The 19,831-nt window shown below is 44.1% G+C and overlaps 1 protein-coding gene and 1 long non-coding RNA gene across 5 annotated transcripts; one reads left to right on the forward strand and one right to left on the reverse strand.

Moving 5' to 3' along the window:
• Positions 1 to 9,234: 9,234 nt before the first annotated feature.
• On the reverse strand, positions 9,235 to 12,647 carry RPL14 (ribosomal protein L14). The gene is made up of 6 exons (XM_080797152.1): positions 12,570 to 12,647; positions 11,951 to 12,052; positions 11,316 to 11,410; positions 9,850 to 9,949; positions 9,707 to 9,760; positions 9,235 to 9,567 (listed from the first exon to the last, which is right to left on the reverse strand). Exons 1-6 carry the CDS (start codon positions 12,570 to 12,572, stop codon positions 9,286 to 9,288), a joined length of 636 nt encoding a protein of 211 aa, XP_080653278.1. The 5' UTR covers positions 12,573 to 12,647; the 3' UTR covers positions 9,235 to 9,285.
• Positions 12,648 to 12,704: 57 nt separating this feature from the next.
• On the forward strand, positions 12,705 to 17,766 carry LOC308347570. 4 transcript variants are annotated; one of them, XR_013967255.1, is made up of 3 exons: positions 12,705 to 12,765; positions 16,165 to 16,286; positions 16,360 to 17,766. It is a non-coding gene; the product is annotated as an uncharacterized lncRNA (long non-coding RNA). The 4 variants fall into 4 exon arrangements; XR_013967256.1 differs by having other exon boundaries at positions 16,380 to 17,766; XR_013967257.1 differs by having other exon boundaries at positions 16,165 to 16,282.
• Positions 17,767 to 19,831: the final 2,065 nt, after the last annotated feature.

Raw genomic sequence — 19,831 nt, forward strand, 5'->3', positions numbered from 1 at the left:
TTTACTTGGGGCTGCTCCCAGCTCTGGCAACTAACTGAGGCCAATGAAACACAAGTACCAAAACTGTTGGGGGCCCTCTGGGAAGGTTCGTGAAAGAATGCAAACTGATGAGAGGTTCGCCTTTTTTGTCATCTCCTCTTCTGAAATGCACACATGAGAGCTACAGATTAAGCAGCCACCTTGGACCATGAAGTAGCCTTGAGTGCGAGAGCCAGTGCTAGGATAGCGAAGCAAAAACAGAGAAAGAGTGGGGTAACACTACCACTGCCACAGTGTCCCTCGACTGCCTCTCCCTAACTTCTCTTGCATGGGACAGAAGCCTCTATCTCATTTAAGCCACTATTACTTGGGGTTTCCTTACTGGAAGCCCATCATGAGTGACTACCCAACGTAAAGCACCAGGAGGGAAGAGACTGCCCCTACAGATGTTTAAACACTTCCTGACTTGGAACTAATTTTTTTTTAAGATTTTATTTATTTATTTGACAGAGAGAGACACAGCAGGAGAGGGAACACAAGCAGGGGGAGTGAGAGACAGAGACGCAGGCTTCCTGCTGAGCAGGGAGCCCAATGCAGAGCTCTATTCCAGGACTCTGGGATCATGACCTGAGCTGAAGGCAGATGCTTAAGGACTGAGCCACCCAGGCACCCCTGACTTGGAACTAATTTTGGCTTAAGTGCTGAAATGGAAGTAGATGGTCCGATGTCTACATACACATTATTCGTAAGTCTTGGATAGGGCTTCCTAATTATATGACACATCCATGATACGAGATACCAGCTTTCTCATTCCCTGATCTAGGATGCTGAAGAAATGCAAGCAACCTCTAGTGCCAGGAAAATTCTGGAAGGACAACTGCTTCCAGGGCTGCATGAATTTGTGCCAACAAAGAATAGAGGCTTTCACAGAGGTTAAGCTGTCATCTTTGCAATGGGCTGGAGGCACTGGCTCCAAACTCTGCATTCTTCCAAGAATCTGCCTCCTCATCAATCCACACCCTCCAAAGGCTCCCCAGCGGCATCACTGGGCCTTGACTTTGTGCAGAGCAAACTCCTCCTGTAGGAGCAACTGTTTAAATGCAGGAAGTAGCATTCCTCTGTATGGTGTCATGCAGACTAGCACTCCCCAAATTTTAACTTGCCCATTTGTTCCCCAGATACTGTACAAATGTAGATTCTGATTCTGGAGATCTGGGTTGGGGCCTGAGACTCTGCCTTTCCAACAAGCCCCTTGGTGATGCCCAAGATGCTTATCTGTGAACTGTACTTTCATGGTCCACAGTCTGCATGGATGTAGAGCCTCACATTTTAGGAGAGTTTCTTAGCTGATGCTTCCTTCTTTCCCAACCAACTTGATCCTCCCAAGTTTACATACTCGCCCTCATCACCTCCCCTAACACACTCCTCTGCCATACTCAACTGATGTTTGCAAAGCTAAGCACGGGACTGGCCAGGTCGGGTTACTGTTCCTGTAGTGATCGATGCTATCTCTTTTGAACGTGGAAAGAGGGAAGAAAGCTCAGCTCACCTGGGACCACACCGTCTGGAGCATGGCTGACGGCCCCTGGCTTCACGCACTGCCCTCTCTGTTTGGAAAAGCAAGAACCTGTGGAGCTAAGAGAGAATCACAGTGAGGCTGACCCTGCCTCCTTCCCCATCTCTTTCCCCTCAGCCTCCATGCCTCTCTCGTCCGAAACAGTATTCCTAGGACACTGTGGATGTTCTCAGTGCACCTTCTCCGGTGGCTCACGCGGTGTTGCATCTGCTTCTTTTGTAAATTCTACAAAATCTCCCTGGTGAAGCCGAAAATTCCTCGAAAGAATGTCTGTGAGGCAAGAATGAAGCTCTGCATGCGTGGATTCGTGGCTTTCAAGAAAATCCCTGGCCCACTGTGAATGAATGACTAAGTAGTCTGAACCAAAGATGGCAAAGACTAAAACGAGTATTCACAGAAAAGGTAGTATAACGGGGCCCCGGGACGAAATCCAAGTGGTGATCCGGCCCCAGGGGTACGGGGAAGACGCTCAACGTCCCAGGGTAAGATGCTGACCGGAGACCCCAAGGGAATCTGCACACTCCACCCCGGCAAGCGGGCGACCCCACGCGTCACCTGCCCCCGCCCTGAGTACCGCGGGCCGGGAACGTCAGGCCAGCTCTTCGGGGCAAGAGGGTTGCTGGCGCCTCCGCGGCACGGCCCCTCGGGCGCAGTCTGTGGGTCCAGACGCCTGAGCTCCGGGACCCGGCGGGCCGCACCACCCCACGGAGGCGGACCATCCAACGCCCAGCCGCTCACCCGATCGCAGGCGAGGCGGAAGCGCGAGCGGAGGCGCGCCCACCCGCGCCGCTCTAGGAAGCCGGGAGGCTGGCCTTCTCCATGGTCCCGAGAGCCTGGGAGCAGCAACTCGGGGACACGGAGTCCGCACCACACTCCGCATGGGTCGGCCTGCGGGCTCGAGCACTTGCCAGCAGCGCTGGCAATGAATTCCCTGCCCCAGTCTCAGTCCAGCGGCTTCTTCTGGACTGTGACCTGAGATCGCCAAGTCCCAGGTCTGACTGTCCGCGTTCTGATCCCGGCTCCATCACCCATTCACTGCATGGCCTGTGCCAGTTACTCAGACTCTGAGCTTCGGTTTCTCAATTGGGAACGGCAGTAGCTTCGAACTCATGAACTCAGTGCAGTAATTGAGTGAGTCAACTCGTGCAAAGCACTTACAACTTCTAGTTCTGCATCATAAATACGAGAGTAAGTTCTAGCTCTGTTGTTGCGGACGTTATTGTTATTCCTGTGGGTCGTTGCCACTTTCCTATAACATAAGTACCTAAAACTCAGAATTTTCCCAGACTGATCTTGTCATCCTTCCCTCACCCTCCAATTTCACTTTCCAGGGTTGCCCTGCCCCTTTCCCCCAACATACTGCACTATAACCAAGCTAGGTGAGTTGGATCTTTGGCGAGTTACAGGTAGAGACTACACCAGGTGGAGTTGTCATACAAAGGAAAGTTTTTTTGCAGCAAATAAAGAGATCATGGGGAGTAACTTCCAAAACTCCCCAGTGGAGGCCAGTGGGTTCTTTTCACTTAAGCTTAGGGTGAATATTCAGGATGGGGAGTTTTGTCATCACATGTAAAGGTGGGCACAAGGTTGCGCAGGTGTACTTAGAAAATATACCTATACATGCATTCTGTGTTGTGTTAACAAAGGCTGGTGCTCCTCTTGGGTGAAATGTTAACATTATAATGAGGCCGACCTCCTTGGTCCATCTGCACAGGTATGAGCCAGTGGTGAGCTCAAACTGGTTTAGGTCAGCTGGAGCTCTTCCTGTTGTTTGCCTCTAAACAATAAGGTAAACATTCCTGTGAAGAAAGGGGGCAGGGGAGGGGGGTGGTTAGGAGGGTGGGAGGGTCTTGCTCTGGACATTTTACCTCATTAACCCTATGGAGCATGATTTCAGCTCCACTCTCCACTCAGCCAACTAGGTCATTCAATGTGGGAGTGGTAACTGATCCCTTCCTCTGCATCGCCTCTGGATTGCTGTAGCAGCCTCCTAACTGTTCTGGTCACCAGTCTGCCCTCCTCTGCTCTCTTCTTCCCACAGGACAGCCAGGGTGATCTAAGATACGAATCTGGTAATGACACAGTTATGCTTTTAAAAATTCTTCGGGGGTGCCTGGGTGGCTCAGTGGGTTAAGCCTCTGCCTTCGGCCCAGGTCATGATCTCGGGGTCCTGGGATCGAGCCCCGCATTGGGCTCTCTGCTCGGCAGGGAGCCTGCTTCCCCCTCTCTCTCTGCCTGCTGCTCTGCCTACTTGTGATCTCTCTCCCTCTGTCAAGTAAATAAATAAAATCTTAAAAAAAAAAAACTCTTCAAAACACATGATATGAAGAATTTAAATAATTTAAATAACTATTTGAGTAACAATTAGAATTGATACAACTAAAATCAGGATTAACTATTATCAGAATTGATACAGACTCTTACTCTTTTGCACACCAGTTATAGGATTTGTTTTTTTAAGATTTTATTTATTTATTTGACACAGAAAGAGAGTGAAAAAGCACAAGCAGGAGGAGGAGCAGGCAGAGGGAGAAACAGGCTTCCCACTGAGCAAGGAGCCCAATGTGGGACTCAATCCCCAGACGCTGGGATCATGACCTGCCGAAGGCAGCCGCTTAACTGACTGAGCCACCCAGGCGCCCTTGTTTTATACAGAAGTATGGAATGAGGTCTTCCTTTCCAAAAATGGTCTTGAGGGTCTTGTAACACTCAGGTATCTGAGGTAAGACTTTGTGGTACTCGACAGGGTTGGTAATCTTCAAGATATTTATTTGAAGGAGTGGCAAGAAAATACATTTGAAAGAAATTGCTGTGTTGGGACGCCTGGGTGGCTCAGTGTTTAATCTTAAAGCCTCTGCCTTTGGCTCAGGTCATGAGCTCAGGGCCTGGGATTGAGCCCGCATCGGGCTCTCCGCTCAGCAGAGAGCCTACTTCCTCCTCTCTCTCTGTCTGCTTCTCCGCCTACTTGTGATCTCTGTCAAATAAATAAATAAAATCTTAAAAAAAAAAAGTTGGCAGTGCTTATCCATTAAAACATCTAAAAATCTATTGTTTTTCCGAGACTACCTTCACCTACTGAGATAGAGTGCTATTTTATTATGAAAGAAGCTGTCTACATGATCATCTGCATACATAATCCATTAGGGGCACCTGGCTGGCTAGGTTGGTAAAGCATGACTCTTGATCTCAGGGGTGTCAGTTCGAGTCCTACATTGGCCATAGAGATTACTTTTTAATAAGTCAATAAAAACCCAAGAAAACCAACTAAAAAAAATCTCTTAGAACTAGTAAAGAAGGTCAGCAGTGTGGACACATACAAAAATTCATAGCCCTTTTATATCCATTAATGTCTAATTTTAAAAGGTTCTAGTTCAAAATTACTGGGAAAAAATGAGATACATACAAATTCTGAAAAGGGTGTAAGACCTGAGTAATTGGAAGATATACCATGTTCCTGGATGGAAGTCAGTATTGCAGAGACATGGCAGGCCCCCACCCCCAACAGATCTATAAATGCAATGCAATCCTAAATCACAATAGGATTTAGGTAACTCGACAAGCAAATTCTAAAATTTATCTGAAAGTGAGGGGCATCTGGGTGGCTTGGTGGGTTGAGGTTCCAGCTCTTGGTTTCAGCCCAGTCATGATCTCATGCATGGGAGTGAGAGCAACAGGGAGTCTGCTTGAAATTCTTTCCCTCTGCCCCTCACCCCGCTCACACACAGGCACTCCCTCTCTCTCTAAAATGAATGGATAAATCTTTTTTTTAAAAAAGGCAAAATTTATCTGAAAGTGAAACTGCAAATGTGTAAGGTTACTAAAGGAAAAAAATTTAAGATAACTCTAAGGGAGGATCTGCCTTAATAGCTAAACAGAATGTAAAACTAGGATAATCAATGCTATATTGGACCAGGAAAGTGCAAGTTAACATACTACTTTTCACACTGGATTGGCAGAAACGTAAGTATCAGGAGTTCAAGATTGTGAGGCAGGAATCTTCATTCAATGCTGATAGAAGTAAATTGATAGAGCAAGGTTACTAGATTGGTAGAACCTACCAACAGAGTGATTTAAAAACACATGCAATCTTCAATCCATCAAGTGCACTGACTGATAATGTGTCTCAAATAAAAATGACTCATATAGAAGGAAGAATGTGCAAAGGTATTCAAAGAAGTACTGTTTAAATTGGCACTATCCTTAAAGTCTATCAACAGAGATCAAAAAATTCCCACAATGAACCTCAATAGGTCATACAAACATTCACTCTAGGGATTATTATGCAGAAGATAATTAGGTAGATTGATAGGGGCTGACTAGATAAGATCTCCAGATGTATTAAAAGAAAAAAGTTGCAGAATACACACAGAGTAAGATTTGTATTCAAAACATACAAACTCTATGTCTATTGTAAATGCATGGAGAATGTCTGCAAGGACATACACAGTGGTTTCCTTTGCAAGATACTATAATCGTAGTAGAGATAATCAAGGAGCCCTTTAATCTCAATTCCAATATTTTATTACAATGTAGATGTATTCATGATTTATTCTGGATAAAAAAAAAAATTCAGCTAGCTGGTGGACCTAGGTACTAGGTACTAAAAGATACCAACAGATGAGGGGTAAAGAAACATGTGAAGTAGAGAAAATGGAATTCAAGACAAATTCTTGTGGGGTGTCACAGTTGGGAGATACTGATTACCTGGAAATTGGAGACTGCTGAAGGGGCAGAGGCTCTCTGAAAAGCTAACTATCCAACAGTCTAATTTTGCCTAGAGGACCTGTTTATCTCAACATGATTCAACCCAAATATGGAGTACCTAATGTGTGAAAAAAACTGTTAGGTGTTGGGGATATGGACCTTGTCCTCATTCTACCCCATTTGAGCCTCGCCACAACGTAAGGCAGGATATCAGGATCCCTGTTCTTTAGATGAGGCTTATGTGAAGTGTAAGAATGAGCTAGGTCTGCATGACAGGACTGAAACTTGGATCTGACTAAATCAATATTCTCTCCTAATGCCATCCTCCCCAAGCTGAGAGTGTGCAGTCCTCTATAATCAGAGTGGATTATTACGTGCCTGTGTATTTTAATAACTTCCTCATCTCCTCTTCCATCCCCCAAACCAATTCCGACTATCCTGCCAGATGGATTTTCCTGAGGACTAAAACCTAGCTCAACTATCTTTTCTCTGGCCCCACCAATAGTATTTCCTACTCCTTCCCAAGTGCCTTAAACCTCCGTCACCTTCCCGAGAGTCCTCTAGACAGGAATTTCCAGTTTCTGCTGTTGCACATTGCAGTACTGAGTAGGTGCAGTGTAAATGCAGCTTCCACCCTGAAGCTTGCTCATCCTCGTGGCGTTAAATTCTCATCCTCGGAGCACAGAAAGCACATGGATTGGAGGGTAAGGGCTTTTCAGATCAATGGCAATCTGACAGCAGCACTCCCCTCTCCCATGTGCAATTTCAAACCTGCATTTTATGCAATGCAATCTGACAGCAGCACTCCCCTCTCCACCATGAGCAATTTCAAACCTGCATTTTCTGCAAATCTACATTCCCTCATCCCCCTTTCTTAGCATATAACCTTGTTTTCTAACTGCAGAAATTCAGAGATCAGAGAGCTGGGATAGAAGGCTGGTAAGGAGGTTGGGATTGTGGTGGACCGGCTAGAAAGACTCCAAAACAAGGTGGCAGGTGTTAAGATTCATGTGTGCAACAAGCCACTGAGCAATTTTCTGACAGTGGAACTACAAATTTAGCTTCTAAATTCCTGATATCCACTTCTTTTTCCTCCTCATGCAAAGGTTACCAATCCCTCCTCTTTTCTAGGCTCCATTCTGTCCTCCTTCCTTAAAACCTGAATTCCTTTCCAATTTGCTGCCTTTCCAAAAGCAATTCCAAAATCCAATGGAGTGCCGAACACTCCAACTTTACCAAACCCAAACCTCCAAACTCCATGTAACATTTCTCCTTCCCTCACTGCCTTCTTCCCCACTCTTTTTTTTTCCTGAAGATTTTATTTATTTGACACAGAGAGAGAGGGAACACAAGCAGGGGGAGTGGGAGAGGGAAAAGCAGGCTTCCCACTGAGCAGGGAGCCAGATGCAGGGCTCAATTGCAGGACCCTCGGATCATGACCTGAGCTGAAGGCAGATGCCTAACGACTTAGCTACCCAGGTGCCCCCCTTCCCTTGACAATAACCGACATACTTTCTGTGGCTTCCATGTTTGCCTCCTGATTTCCCCTCTCACCACCCCTTAACAAAATTTTGTTTTTATCTCCAGGCAATCTTGAGTGACTGCTCACATAGCCATGAACCCCAAATCTGTTTTTAAGAGCTGTGTCACAACTATCACAGATACTGCTATGAACCAGTCACTCTGCTGCATGATTCACTTCCTTACTCCATGAAGCAAACCACATAGGAAGAAACCAGGCTTGAAGTTAGGGACATACCTAAACCACACAGCACTTGAGCAGCATAGCCAGAACCTGAATCCAAGTTGTTAGCATCCATTATCTACCAGACTTCCTGATTAAGTCTATGTGGCACCTTTAACTCATCCCTGGAGTAACCTTGCTTCAGCTCTCTTCTTCCACAATGAACCAAAAGTACAAACCAGAAGCTCAGCACATTTGGCTTTCTTACTACTTGTCTTCCAGCCCAATCCGTGAAGGCCTACTAAATGGCAGCACTACTGCTTCTTGGTTTGGACTACCGTCAAGGTGAGGAATACTATAAAACCTTTATCATCTTTGGCCCTCCCAGCATTGTTCCCTTGATTCAGTCCAACAGCATGACCTAAGTCTGAGGGATCACTGTTTGGAAATGCTCAATGGCTTGTTGCACTCATGAATCTAACACTAACCTGCCATGTTCTGGGATCTCTCTAGCCAGTTCACCACATTTCCAACCTTCATGACCAGCCTTCTTGCAACTTGTAACTTAAGATCCCCATTTACCTTGTTAACTCCCCACTCTTCTGGAAAGGCCAGGTAACCCCAAACTGCCTTCATTTCCCCTATCTAAACCTATTAGATCACATAACAACTATTAGTAAACCTATTAGTATCAAGCATTTTGTCCCCATGAGTCCCAGTGAGGCTCAGAAGCCAGCTTTTGGTTAGAAATAATAGGGAATGGGGCGACTGGGTGGCTCAGTGGGTTAAAGCCTCTGCCTTCGGCTCAGGTCATGATCCCAGCATCCTGGGATCAAGCCCCGCATCGGGCTCTCTGCTCAGTGGGGAGCCTGCTTCCCCCTCTCTCTGCCTACTTGTGATCTGTTTATCAAATAAATAAATAAAATCTTAAAAAAAAATAATAGAGAATAACAGAAACTAATTATCATACCATAATGTATTTTTTTTACTTGTCTTGGTTTCCTACAGTGTATTCTCTAAAGAAAATTTAGAAAACTCTTAAGCATCAAAAGCTGCTGGAATGTATTTATAGGAAGTATATTTATAAAAGGAGAAAAACTCACTGGGAGCTCTAAATGATCCATTTCCCATGAGCACACTAGTTATGATTTTATGATGGCTTTATACTGACTCTGGACAGACTGGGGCTAAAGAACCAATTCTCTAATGATAACATTAACAATCCTATCAATCTGCTCCATAATCCCGACCCCAGCAAAGACTTTATGTCACAGATCAAGCACACTCGCCAGCATGTCAAAAACAACCTTTATTACTTGTCTTTAAAAGGCTCCTATGGTTTCTATGCTTTCTTGCCAGATGCCTTTGGAGCAGGCGCTTTCTGGGCTGGAGCTTTCTGACCTTTCTGAGCCTTTGGAGGTGCTGCCTTCTGGCCCGCAGCTTTTGGGGCAGGAACCTTCTGGGCTGGAGCCTTCTTGCCCGCAGCAGCCATCTTTTTGGCTGGAACCTTCGCAGCAGCAGCTGCTGCAGCCGCACCCTTAGCAGCAGGTGCTTTTTTAGGAGAAGCTTTCAGGAGAGCTGCTTTCTGTAGCTTCCGAACTTCAAGCTTGATTATTCTGTTCCTCTGAAAAATGTCAATATATTATTTATTATGTATGCACACAAAAAACTATTTTGCTGTTCATCCTATATGTACAGAATGCACTTTCTCAGACAAGTTTGAGGTAGGAATATAAAAATCTTGTAATAATTTAAAAACTTACCATTTTCTTTGCCTTCATGACTTTATAACGATCAAAATCGGTCATCTTAGCTTTCTGTTAAAAATAAAGTAAATAATCGCTCATACCACCTATCACCCCTCCAAAAAAAAAAGGTCATAATTCAAATGACCCGAAGCCATTACCCTTTCTCTGGCTTCAATCTTCTTGGCCCATCTCGTGGCTGCCCATTTTGTATTGATATCTGCCTTCTCCCAGGCTTGTCGGACATACTTCTGGCGGGCACTAGGGAAGAGCCAAGATCAGATTAAGGAATCAGCTTTGAAGCCACATAGATCCAAGGACAGCTTTGAGCCCCCTGAAAGCACAATTTATACCCCTTAAGTTAAAAAACATCAGCAAAACAATGCCAAAAACACCCTTCCCATTCATTCTACTTCCAATTCTAGGTTGACAACATACACCACATATCTCATGTTTTACTAACTTGAACGCTGTTCGCTAAACCAAGATGTCTCATAATCCCAAACACGATTTTATTTATTTGAGAGAGAAAAAGAACACAGAGGGAGAAACACAGTCCAACACAGGGCTCAATCCCAGGACCGTGAGATCATGACCTGAACCAAAGGCAGACATTAACCGACTGAGCCACCCAGGTGCCCCTGATTTTTAAAGTAAGCTCTAGGTCCAACACGGGGCTTGAACTCACAACTCCCAAGATCAAGAGTTACATGCTCTATTGCCTGTGGCAGCCAGGAGCTCCTCAAATACACCATTTTAATAAAAAATGCAAACCAGCTCATTTTCTGTATTTAAAAATCACCTCTGATCTTGTATATAACATCACTCTACTGCAGTGGATATACAGGAAGCAATTTCCTTTACATAAAGAATGATGTAAAACTAATCCTCAGACCTGCTGTACAACGCTTAAAAAGATGTGGCCAAACACCATGTCTAATTATAACCATTTTGAAGTCTCTTTCAAATATTTCAAGTATCAAAACCCTGCATGCTTAAAAAATAAACCAGCAGTACATGTACCAACACATTCTACTGCGACTGCCACTGTAGCTGAAACAGCCCAAGAGTAACCACTACAGCGTTTTAACTTCCATAATTTACATCACATCAAGAAAGAATCACTACTGATTTCCTCAATTCCCCATAAGAAACTGGGAATAGAACTTCCTTAGTAGCTGTCAAAACTAGATGACATACGTCAAATACTTAATAACTGCCACACACTAAAAGCTCAACTGACGACAGCTGGTACTGTGAGAGAAAACAATTAGTATTTTTGTTCTGAAGCTAAAGATGACTAAAGTATGTCTGGGAGACCAGAATTCCTTAGGGAGGTCTTTGTTGTGTAAATCCTAAAAGATGGCAAGAAAAAGTATGGCAAATCTGGATAAAGACAAAGCCAGAGAACTGGCAGGGCGGAAGATAATCACAGGACATTTAAAAAGTTAACAATGGATCCCCATTTCTATACTGAAAATCCCTCTTCTGAGTTGCTCTTACTCTTCAACGCTATATACTCCATTCTCAAGAAACAAACAGGATAGCAAAAGTTTTGAATTAAACTAAGCAAATTTTTACTAAGCAAGAAAAGCTGGGAGAGGGGCATTGGTTGGTAGATAGTTACCTGTGAGGGAATTTGAGGATGAAGTCAGTCAGCTGCATGCACTTGAAAGGCATAGCCTGTCTCCTTACCTGAGTGCAAGGTCCATCAACCAAAGCCTGGAACAAGTAAGATCAAAAAATTTCGGTGCAGAACAAGGCAGCAACTCAAGCACATCATCTATGTATTTGTCTTTCCAGAATCACCAAATCTCAACTACTTAAATGCTTTTAAGAAAGATGAAGCTATTATTAGTAGTGTACCCTATAACCTAACTACATGTAACTTACTGGACAATTTTTAAGTCTTTAATCCTTATGTTTCCAACAATAGCATACGAGGGTACTGAGAGCTATGTGCCTGGCTTTATTCTGAACTCAGTTCACGTGTTTGAACTCCTTTATTTTCACCAATGTTGCAACCCATAATTAGTTAAAAGGTCTGGCTAGGTTAAGTGGCAATACTCAAACTCAGTGATATTGGCCAGCTCAAACCTGTGCTTGAAATCCCCATTTTGCCCTGCCTGTCTCCTCAATGGTAAAATACACCTACTACCCATAACAGTCCTACTTTAGAGAGCCGCTGGGAAAATTACCATTACCATCTATGCTGCCTATCAATCATTAGCATGTGAAAATGACACTTTTCCTTACACTTACCCTGTTCTGGTCAATAACATCTACAATTGCGACCAGCTTCCCGGCATGAGGCCCAAAGGAGACGTAGGCCACCCGGCCAACCTCCACGAAACGCCTGAACACCTAAAATCGAAGGAAAGGGACAGAGTGAGACTTAGTAAAAATACTCTTTAGTTTATAAAGTTTTGCAGGTCACAGGCAGTGTAACTATACCGAAAAAGAACATACGGGGAACACGCCCAAGTGCCAAGGGACGACCTGACCGATGGACAAAATACGCAGAGCCAGCAGCGGCAAAAGCTGGGTTCCCGCTGGCCTTCAGGCATATGGAGCCTCCAAAGACCCAGTCGGGTTGGGCCCCGGTACGGCCCGGGCGGCTCCAGCTTTCCAGCTCTGGCGGCCACGGCGCGCTCCCGAGGTCCAAGGCATGCCGGGCCTGCGTGGCCCTCCACGCGCTCGTCGGCCGCGAGGCCGGGGAGCTCCTAAACTCCGTGCTCCACCCGCCCAGGGACCCTCACCGCACGCTACCTAAGACCCGATGGGGGGGTCTTTCCAAGCTTTCGTTCCGCCTACCAGGCGGAACAGCATGGAGTGGAGCGGCATGGCCTCCAGACCAGCAGCCCCAAACAGCGGTACTCACCATGTTGGCGGCGTTCGGCGAGAAGGAAGAAGGGCCGCCCGACCGTGCGCATGTGTAGAAGGGCGCCCCGCCCCTTCGATTAACGAGCTGCCGACGTGAGCACCTATTGGTTGGGATCATACATGCATACGCACACGCATGCTCACTGGGAAAACATGGCGGGAGTGTGTCGGAAGTTTCCTGCCGTTCTGCAAAGGTTAGTAGTGAGAGTAGCTTCGGTGATATGCCCTGTCTAGCGGGAGGCCGGTTATCTCTAACGACTTTAGAGTGAGGAAGAGCACAGAACCTGTGCCTTTCATTGTAACTCTGTCCACATTCCATTTTACTTCTTTTAACATTCTTGCATTTTTCCTTTCGTTACTAAGTATTTTCAGAATTTTGTCTAAATGTTAGTCATGGCTTAGTACTAGATTTTTTTCTCTAAGTGATCCAGCAATTCTGTTAATTATTATTTTATTATATTATTATAATATTATATTATTTTATAATATTATTTTAATTGTTATTTTAAAGTAATTCAGACTTAACAGAAAAGTTGCAAAACTAGTACAAATAATTGCCATAAATGCTTCTCTTAGATTCTCCAAATAGTAACACTATTTACTTTTTTAATTGAGAGAGACACAGAGGGAATTTATTAAGAGAGAGACGCAGAGGGAATTTATTTATTAAGAGAGAGACGCAGAGGGAGAAATAATCTTAAGCAGGCTCCACACCCAGTGCACAGCCGGACATGGGGCTTGATCTTATGACCCTGAAATCATGACCTGAGCTGAAATCAAGAGTTGGATGCTTAATTGACTAAGCTGCCCAGGCACCTCTCCCCAAACGTTAACATTTTATGTTTGCTTTATTGTTCTATTTTTTCGGAATCATTTGAGAGGATGTTAGAGATGATGTTCCTTTATCTCTAAACAGCACTTATGTGCTGTTTCCTAAAAAACAGACGTTATCTTACATAAGCAATACAATGATCAAAATCAGGAAAATTATACTAATATAATTTATCATTTATGCTGTAGTTTTATTCAAATGTTATCAGTTGTCCCACTTACGTCCTTTTGTGCAAATAAAAATTTTGTTTCCTGGTTCATGATCTAATGGAGGATTATAAATTGGAAGCTTCACGTCTAGTCTTAAAGTCTATAATAGTTCCTACATCTTTGTCTTTCATTATACTGTCATTTTAAAATACAGGCTAATTGGTTTGTAAACTGCCTTTCAACATGGACTTGTAGTTTCCCCCATGATCATTTTCAGATTATGCATTTTTGGTAGAAATGCTGTGCCCTTGATGCAAAACATAAGAATACACACATAGGATATCTCATTGCCTTAAATATATAGTGTTACCTTTCATTGCTGGATTAAGGCGATTGTTGTACTGGCAATCCCCAATTGTCTTTCAGTCTTTTCCTCTAAACTCTGTGCCAGTATTTTCCAGGACTGTTCTACCAGCCTCCTAAATGACCTGCTTTCTCTATTGCCTCCTTTACTCTATTCTCTGCTCATCAGACAGAGGGATCTTTTAAAAAGAATTTCAGATAACATAATTTCATTGTTAAGTCACATTGTTAAATAACGTCACTTCATTGGTTTTCTACAGTATTTAAAATAAAATTTAGGGGTCCCTGGGTGGCTCAGTTGGTTAAGCCTTCAGCTCAGGTCACGATCCTGAGGTCCTGAAATCCAGCTTTGAGTTGGGCTCCCTGCTAGGCAAGCAAGTCTGTTTCTCCCTCTCATTCTGCCCCTCCCCCCACTTGCACTCACATGCTCTGTCTCTCAAATAAATAAATAAAATCTTTAAAAAAAAAAAAATCTAAATTTCTTACTCTAGCTGACAAGGCCCTGCATCATATGCTCCTATATTCAAACACACCTGTGCCATCCCTCCTTTCCCATCCTTATTGTGCCTCAGCTATACTGGTCTTGAACAGGCCAAGTTCTCTCCTGATCTGAGTTTTTCACATGGTAACTCCCCCTGCCAGGAATGTTCTCCCCTCTGTTCATACTCATTGCATGGCAGTGCCAACCATCTCTCCTATTTTTTTCCAGATATCTCTTCTGAGAGACTTAACCTAGCACATTAAAAAAATAGATTAGTCCCCTTCCTCCTTTTCTAGCTCAACTTTATTTCCTCAGTGCTAACATCACAGTTACTGTTGTTTGACTAATTTTTCTGTCCACAGAGATTGTAGTTCTGTACCAGTTGGAATAAGTTCCACGAGGGCAGGACCTTGGCCAATTTTTTTTCTTTGTACAGTAGGCTCAGTAAATGGGTAGTGAATGAATTAGTATTTAAGCCTTGGGAGCTTGCTTTAAAATTTTCAGAGCATAAGGGATGAATAAGAAGTTCATAGCAGCACTTTTTTTTTTTTTTTTTTTTGCTAATAGCCCCAAACTGGAAAGTACTCAAAGGCCATAGATAAGAGAATGGATGAAAGTTGTTAGGAATGGAGTCAACAGCAACTATAAAGAACAATACAGATAGAAAGAACAATACAGATGAGGGGCGCCTGGGTCGCTCAGTGGGTTAAGCCTCTGCCTTCTGCTCAGGTCATGATCTTAGGGTTCTGGGACTGAGCCCCGCATGGAACTCTCTGCTCAGCAGGGAGCCTGCTTCCCTCTCTCTCTGCCTGCTGTTCTGCCTACTTGTGATATCTCTCTCTGTGAAATAAATAAATAAAATCTTTAAAAAGAAAAAAAAAGAACAATACGGACGAATTTACACATAACACTGAGTGAAATAAGCCAGATGGAAAGAGTATATGCTGTTATGATTTAATTATATAAAATTCTAAACAGGCAATCTATGATTGTTAGAAGTAATGATCATGTTAGGGGCGCCTGGGTGGCTCAGTGGGTAAAGCCTCTGCCTTCTGCTCAGGTCATGATCTCCGGGTCCTGGGATTGAGCTCATGGGGCTCTCTGCTCATCAGGGAGCCTGCTTTGCCCTCTCTCTCTGCCTGCCTCTCTGCCTACTTGTGATCTCTTTCTCTGTCAAATAAATAAATAAAATCTTTTTTTTTTTTTTTTTTTTTTTAAGTAATGATCATGTTTAACCTTGGTGAGGGCAGCCGTGTCTGGGGAGTAAGAGGCTTCTGAGCTGTTGGTGATGTCTCTTCATCTAGGTGCTGGTTACACCAGTGTGTTCAGCTTGTGACAATTCAAATCTTCATTCTTAGATTTGTGTATTTCTTTTCACCAAATATATGTTTCCTGGCTCTACAACCAGAGAATCTGATTTGCAGGTCTAGGGAGAGGCAAGAAACTGCACTTAAAAACAAGCTCCCAACCTGTTCACTGAAACAACTTGAAGAAACACCTTGGGATTATCCACAGTTACAGAATTATTTTTCTAAATTTCACTATCTGATTATGTCACCCCTGTTTAAAGTCCTCCAAATGTTCATTTTTATCCCCCCTTCCAAAGGATAGAGTCCAAACTCCCTAGCCTGGCATTCAAGGCTCCCCAGAATCTCACCTCAACACCTTCCTAGCTTTCCCGGCGTGGCAATCCTGCATCCCTCACTCCTAATCCCGTTATAGCTAGAAGTCTCGCGGCTATTCATGCAGTTGTGTCTCCTCTTCCTAGAATATGATCCCCAGGTTCCCTGAAGAATAACACCACGCCCATTAAGAAGCATCTAAAGATTCCTCCCCAAGCAACTCCAAGACGGTTTTCAGGTTTCTTCGATGCTCCATTAGAATGGGTAGGTAAGTCCAATGAAGCCTTATGTACCTCGTGAGGTCGCGGGCGTTCAGGAACGACCAAGAAAATCATTAACAGCTACAGATTTCACAAACCAGACCAACCGGACCGAGCGCACAACTCAGGCTGGCTGGGTACGCCTCTTCCGAGACACCCAACGGTCTCGTCCAATCACCAGGAGGAAGGGCAACTGCTGGGACGCCAGGATCCAAGATGGCGTCACGGACACGCTCACTGGTTTATTCGGCTCCTCCCTGCGGAGCCACGCCCCCCGCTGTTCGCGGTCCCTGCTGTCTAGCCACGGAGAGAAAGGGCCAGCTAAGCCGAGGTCCTTGCCTGTTAAACGTGGCAGCCTCCGGGCGCTCTTAGGCTGGCATCCTTCGCGGGTCGTTCGCGTGTTCTATCTTGGAAGCTATGACCATCTGAAGCCGCGCCCCCTCCCCTTGCTTGTCGCGAGAGATGGATGTGCAGGGCAAGGCGGGAGCCCCGCTTTGAGTTTCTGCCATGGAGCACCCAGCAGAGGAGTAACGCTGGTCCCGGGTCCCAGCTGGGGGACACGGAGGACAGCAGCAACAAGCCCACTTACCCTTAGAGCCCTGCGGGTGTCATTGTCCAGAGCTGTTCGCGTGTAACCAGATGGGTCCCAAAATATTTGTTTCAGCTTCAGCCGAGTAGGTGTGTCTCGTTTGTTTCTTTCAGTCACAGGGGATGGAAGCGTCAGTTCAGCAGACAAAATGTTTGTCGAATGCCCAAAAGAGAAATCTAGGCCTGTTCAAGAAGTGCACCGAAAGCTACCTAGACCTTTGACTTAATTCTTGTTGCTGTAACCTTTCCGAGATGTCAACACATCCCAGTTATGACCAAAATGGCATAGTATTCATATGTATGCCTACCTGGCATGATATATTTGGGAGTGAAAACAAGTGCATGTTACAATCTACTTTCAAAATTTTTATCTTAGGAGCCCCAGAGCTGAGCAAGACAGTGTCTCAGCCCAATCAACCTAAAACCATCGGGGAAAAATCTGTAGTCCAGCAAAATCAGGTGGGTTGATTCACTGTAATGAGGGAGACTGCACACCAGAGACACCATGGGGCATTTAACCAAAGGAAGGAAAAGACGAGTTACAGAATTGTGGGCAGGTGTAAAGTTTGGATGAAACTTAAATGAAACACTGTTTTGATAGGCTCAGTGCAAAGCAGGACTGTGTAAAGGGGTCAACATCAGTCCTAGATAGCAAAAAAGACCCATGGTCCTCTTTCTTTGAGAATTTTGTGTAGAAACCTCTTTTCTGAATCTTTGTATCTGAGTGGTAAATTGAAATTATTTCATTCTTGGGGGCCTGGTAGCTCAGTCGGTTAAGCCTGCCTTCTGCTAAGGTCATGATCTCAGGGTCCTGGGGTGGAGCCCTGCATCTGGCTCCCTGCTCAGCGCAGTCTGTTTCTCCCTCTCCCTCTGCCCCCCACCTCAAATAAATAAAATCTTAAAAAAGGAAAGTTTCATTCTTACTGATAAAACTTCAAACACCAGAGTTTCTGAGAGTCCTTGATTCTTGAGAACAAAGTTTCTAGGTGAGTAAGAAAGCAATAGTGCTGGAAAAAGAAGGCTATTATGATACTTTATAGCTGTAGTATTTCTTGGCAGACATATTGTTTCTTTTTAACCTTATAACTATTTTTTTAACTTTATAACTATTTTTAATTGTATCTCTTTTTTTTTCTGCCTGAAGGCAGAGCCATGCAGATAGATTTTACTTTCTGTCAGAACTAATTTTTATGTCACATAAATGCTGATGATACATATAGAAGGAAAGAACTCTGAAGGGTTTATCAATGAGGAAGTTTTTTTTTGTTTGTTTTTAATTATTTTTATTAACACATAATGTATTATTTGCCGCAGGGGTACAGGTCTTTGAATCATTAGGCTTATACATTTCACAGCACTCACCATAGCACATACCCTCCCCAATGTCCATAACCCAACCACCCTATCCCTACCCTCCACCCCCCAGCAACCCTCAGTTTGTTTTGTGAGATTAAGAGTCTCTTATGGTTTGTCTCCCTCCCGATCCCATCTTGTTTCATTTTTTCCTTTCCTACCCACCACAACCCCCTGCCTCAAATTCCTCATATCAGAGAGATCATATGATAGTTGTCTTTCTCTGATTGACTTATTTTGCTCAGCATAATACCATCTAGTCCCATCCACATCGTTGCAAATGGCAAGATTTCATTTCTTTTGAGGCTGCATAGTATTCCATTGTGTGTGTGTGTGTGTGTGTGTGTGTATGTATATACATATATATATATACACCACATCTTCTTTATCCATTCATCTGTTGATGGACATCTAGGTTCTTTCCATAGTTTGGCTATTGTGGACATTGCTGCTACAAACATTCAGGTGCACTTGCCCTTTCGGATCACTACATTTGTATCTTCAGGGTAAATACCCAGTAGTGCAATTGCTAGGTCATAGGGTAGCTCTATTTCCAACTTTTGGAGGAACCTCCATGCTGTTTTCCAGAGTGGCTGTGCCAGTATGCATTCCCACCAACAGTGTAGGAGGGATATGGGGAAGTTTTTGATCTTTCATGTTGTAAAGCAGGAGGTAAAGTCATGAACCACAGGTGATGACATTCTGGGATGAGAAAGTTGCCCATAATAAGGAAGACACTGGCCTATTAAATCACTAGGGACCTGAGTAAGAGCAAATGAAGGGGTTTTTAGCAACCCATTGGTTGCTCACTTCCAGCTTCCCTTTCCCAAAGAGGTGATGGGCTCTGGAATGGGTCAGGACTCATGGGATGTAGCTCCCAGCTCCTTCAGCAGTACAAGTTTGTCCAGTACTCCAAATCCCTGGATGGGGTATTTTGTGGTCTGATTTTTGTGTCTAGCAACCAAAGAGGTAGTCTTGGGTTCTGTGCTTTTGAAAGACTGGTCCCGTGTCAAGAAAATACTTGGGAAATATAGCAGATCTAAAGAACATGGTAAGGCCACAGCAAAGGTGAAGGCTTCTGTTGTCTTTGAGCATAAGCAGTTGACAGAATGAAATCATCATGCCTTAAAAAAGATCATTAAACTCATATTCTCTGTGGACAGAATATTCCATTGCATGGAAAGCTCACTAACACCAAGATTATATATACATTCTCACAATTATATTACAGAACTGAACCCACTGTTAAAAGAAAATGTTAGCTGTGTACTCTGGAAACAGCTGAACAATTGTAAAATGAACCGGTCAAGCTAATAGGGCCCTAAATCCAGAACAAGCTCCAGGAACAGGTAAAAGCTGATACATTCTTTAGTGTAATCATAGATAGGAGCACTGGTATCTCTTCCAAAGGAAGTCTCCCCCTCGTCATGTGTTTTCACCAGAGTACAGAAGGTAAGGCAGAACCTTGGTAAGATATGATTGATTTTGTAGAGGCTATTGACATGACTGGGAATCTCTTCCAGAGAATAGCAATCTGGGGTTTACCAGAGGGAGATTTCATTTACCCATCAATGACCAGCTGTCAAGGATCTGTGACAGCTTTTCCGAGGTC

The sequence above is a fragment of the Martes martes genome, assembly GCF_963455335.1.
Source record: "Martes martes genome assembly, chromosome: 1".
Lineage (NCBI taxonomy): Eukaryota > Metazoa > Chordata > Mammalia > Carnivora > Mustelidae > Martes > Martes martes.

Bases quoted from the DNA above. Each gene is read 5' to 3' on its own strand.
- RPL14 (XM_080797152.1), bottom strand. The intron at 9,950-11,315 runs GTAACTATCTAC...GCTCTTCCCTAG, and splicing joins ATCCTCAAATTCCCTCACAG to TGCCCGCCAGAAGTATGTCC. The intron at 9,568-9,706 runs GTAAGTTTTTAA...GACATTTTTCAG, and splicing joins TCATGAAGGCAAAGAAAATG to AGGAACAGAATAATCAAGCT.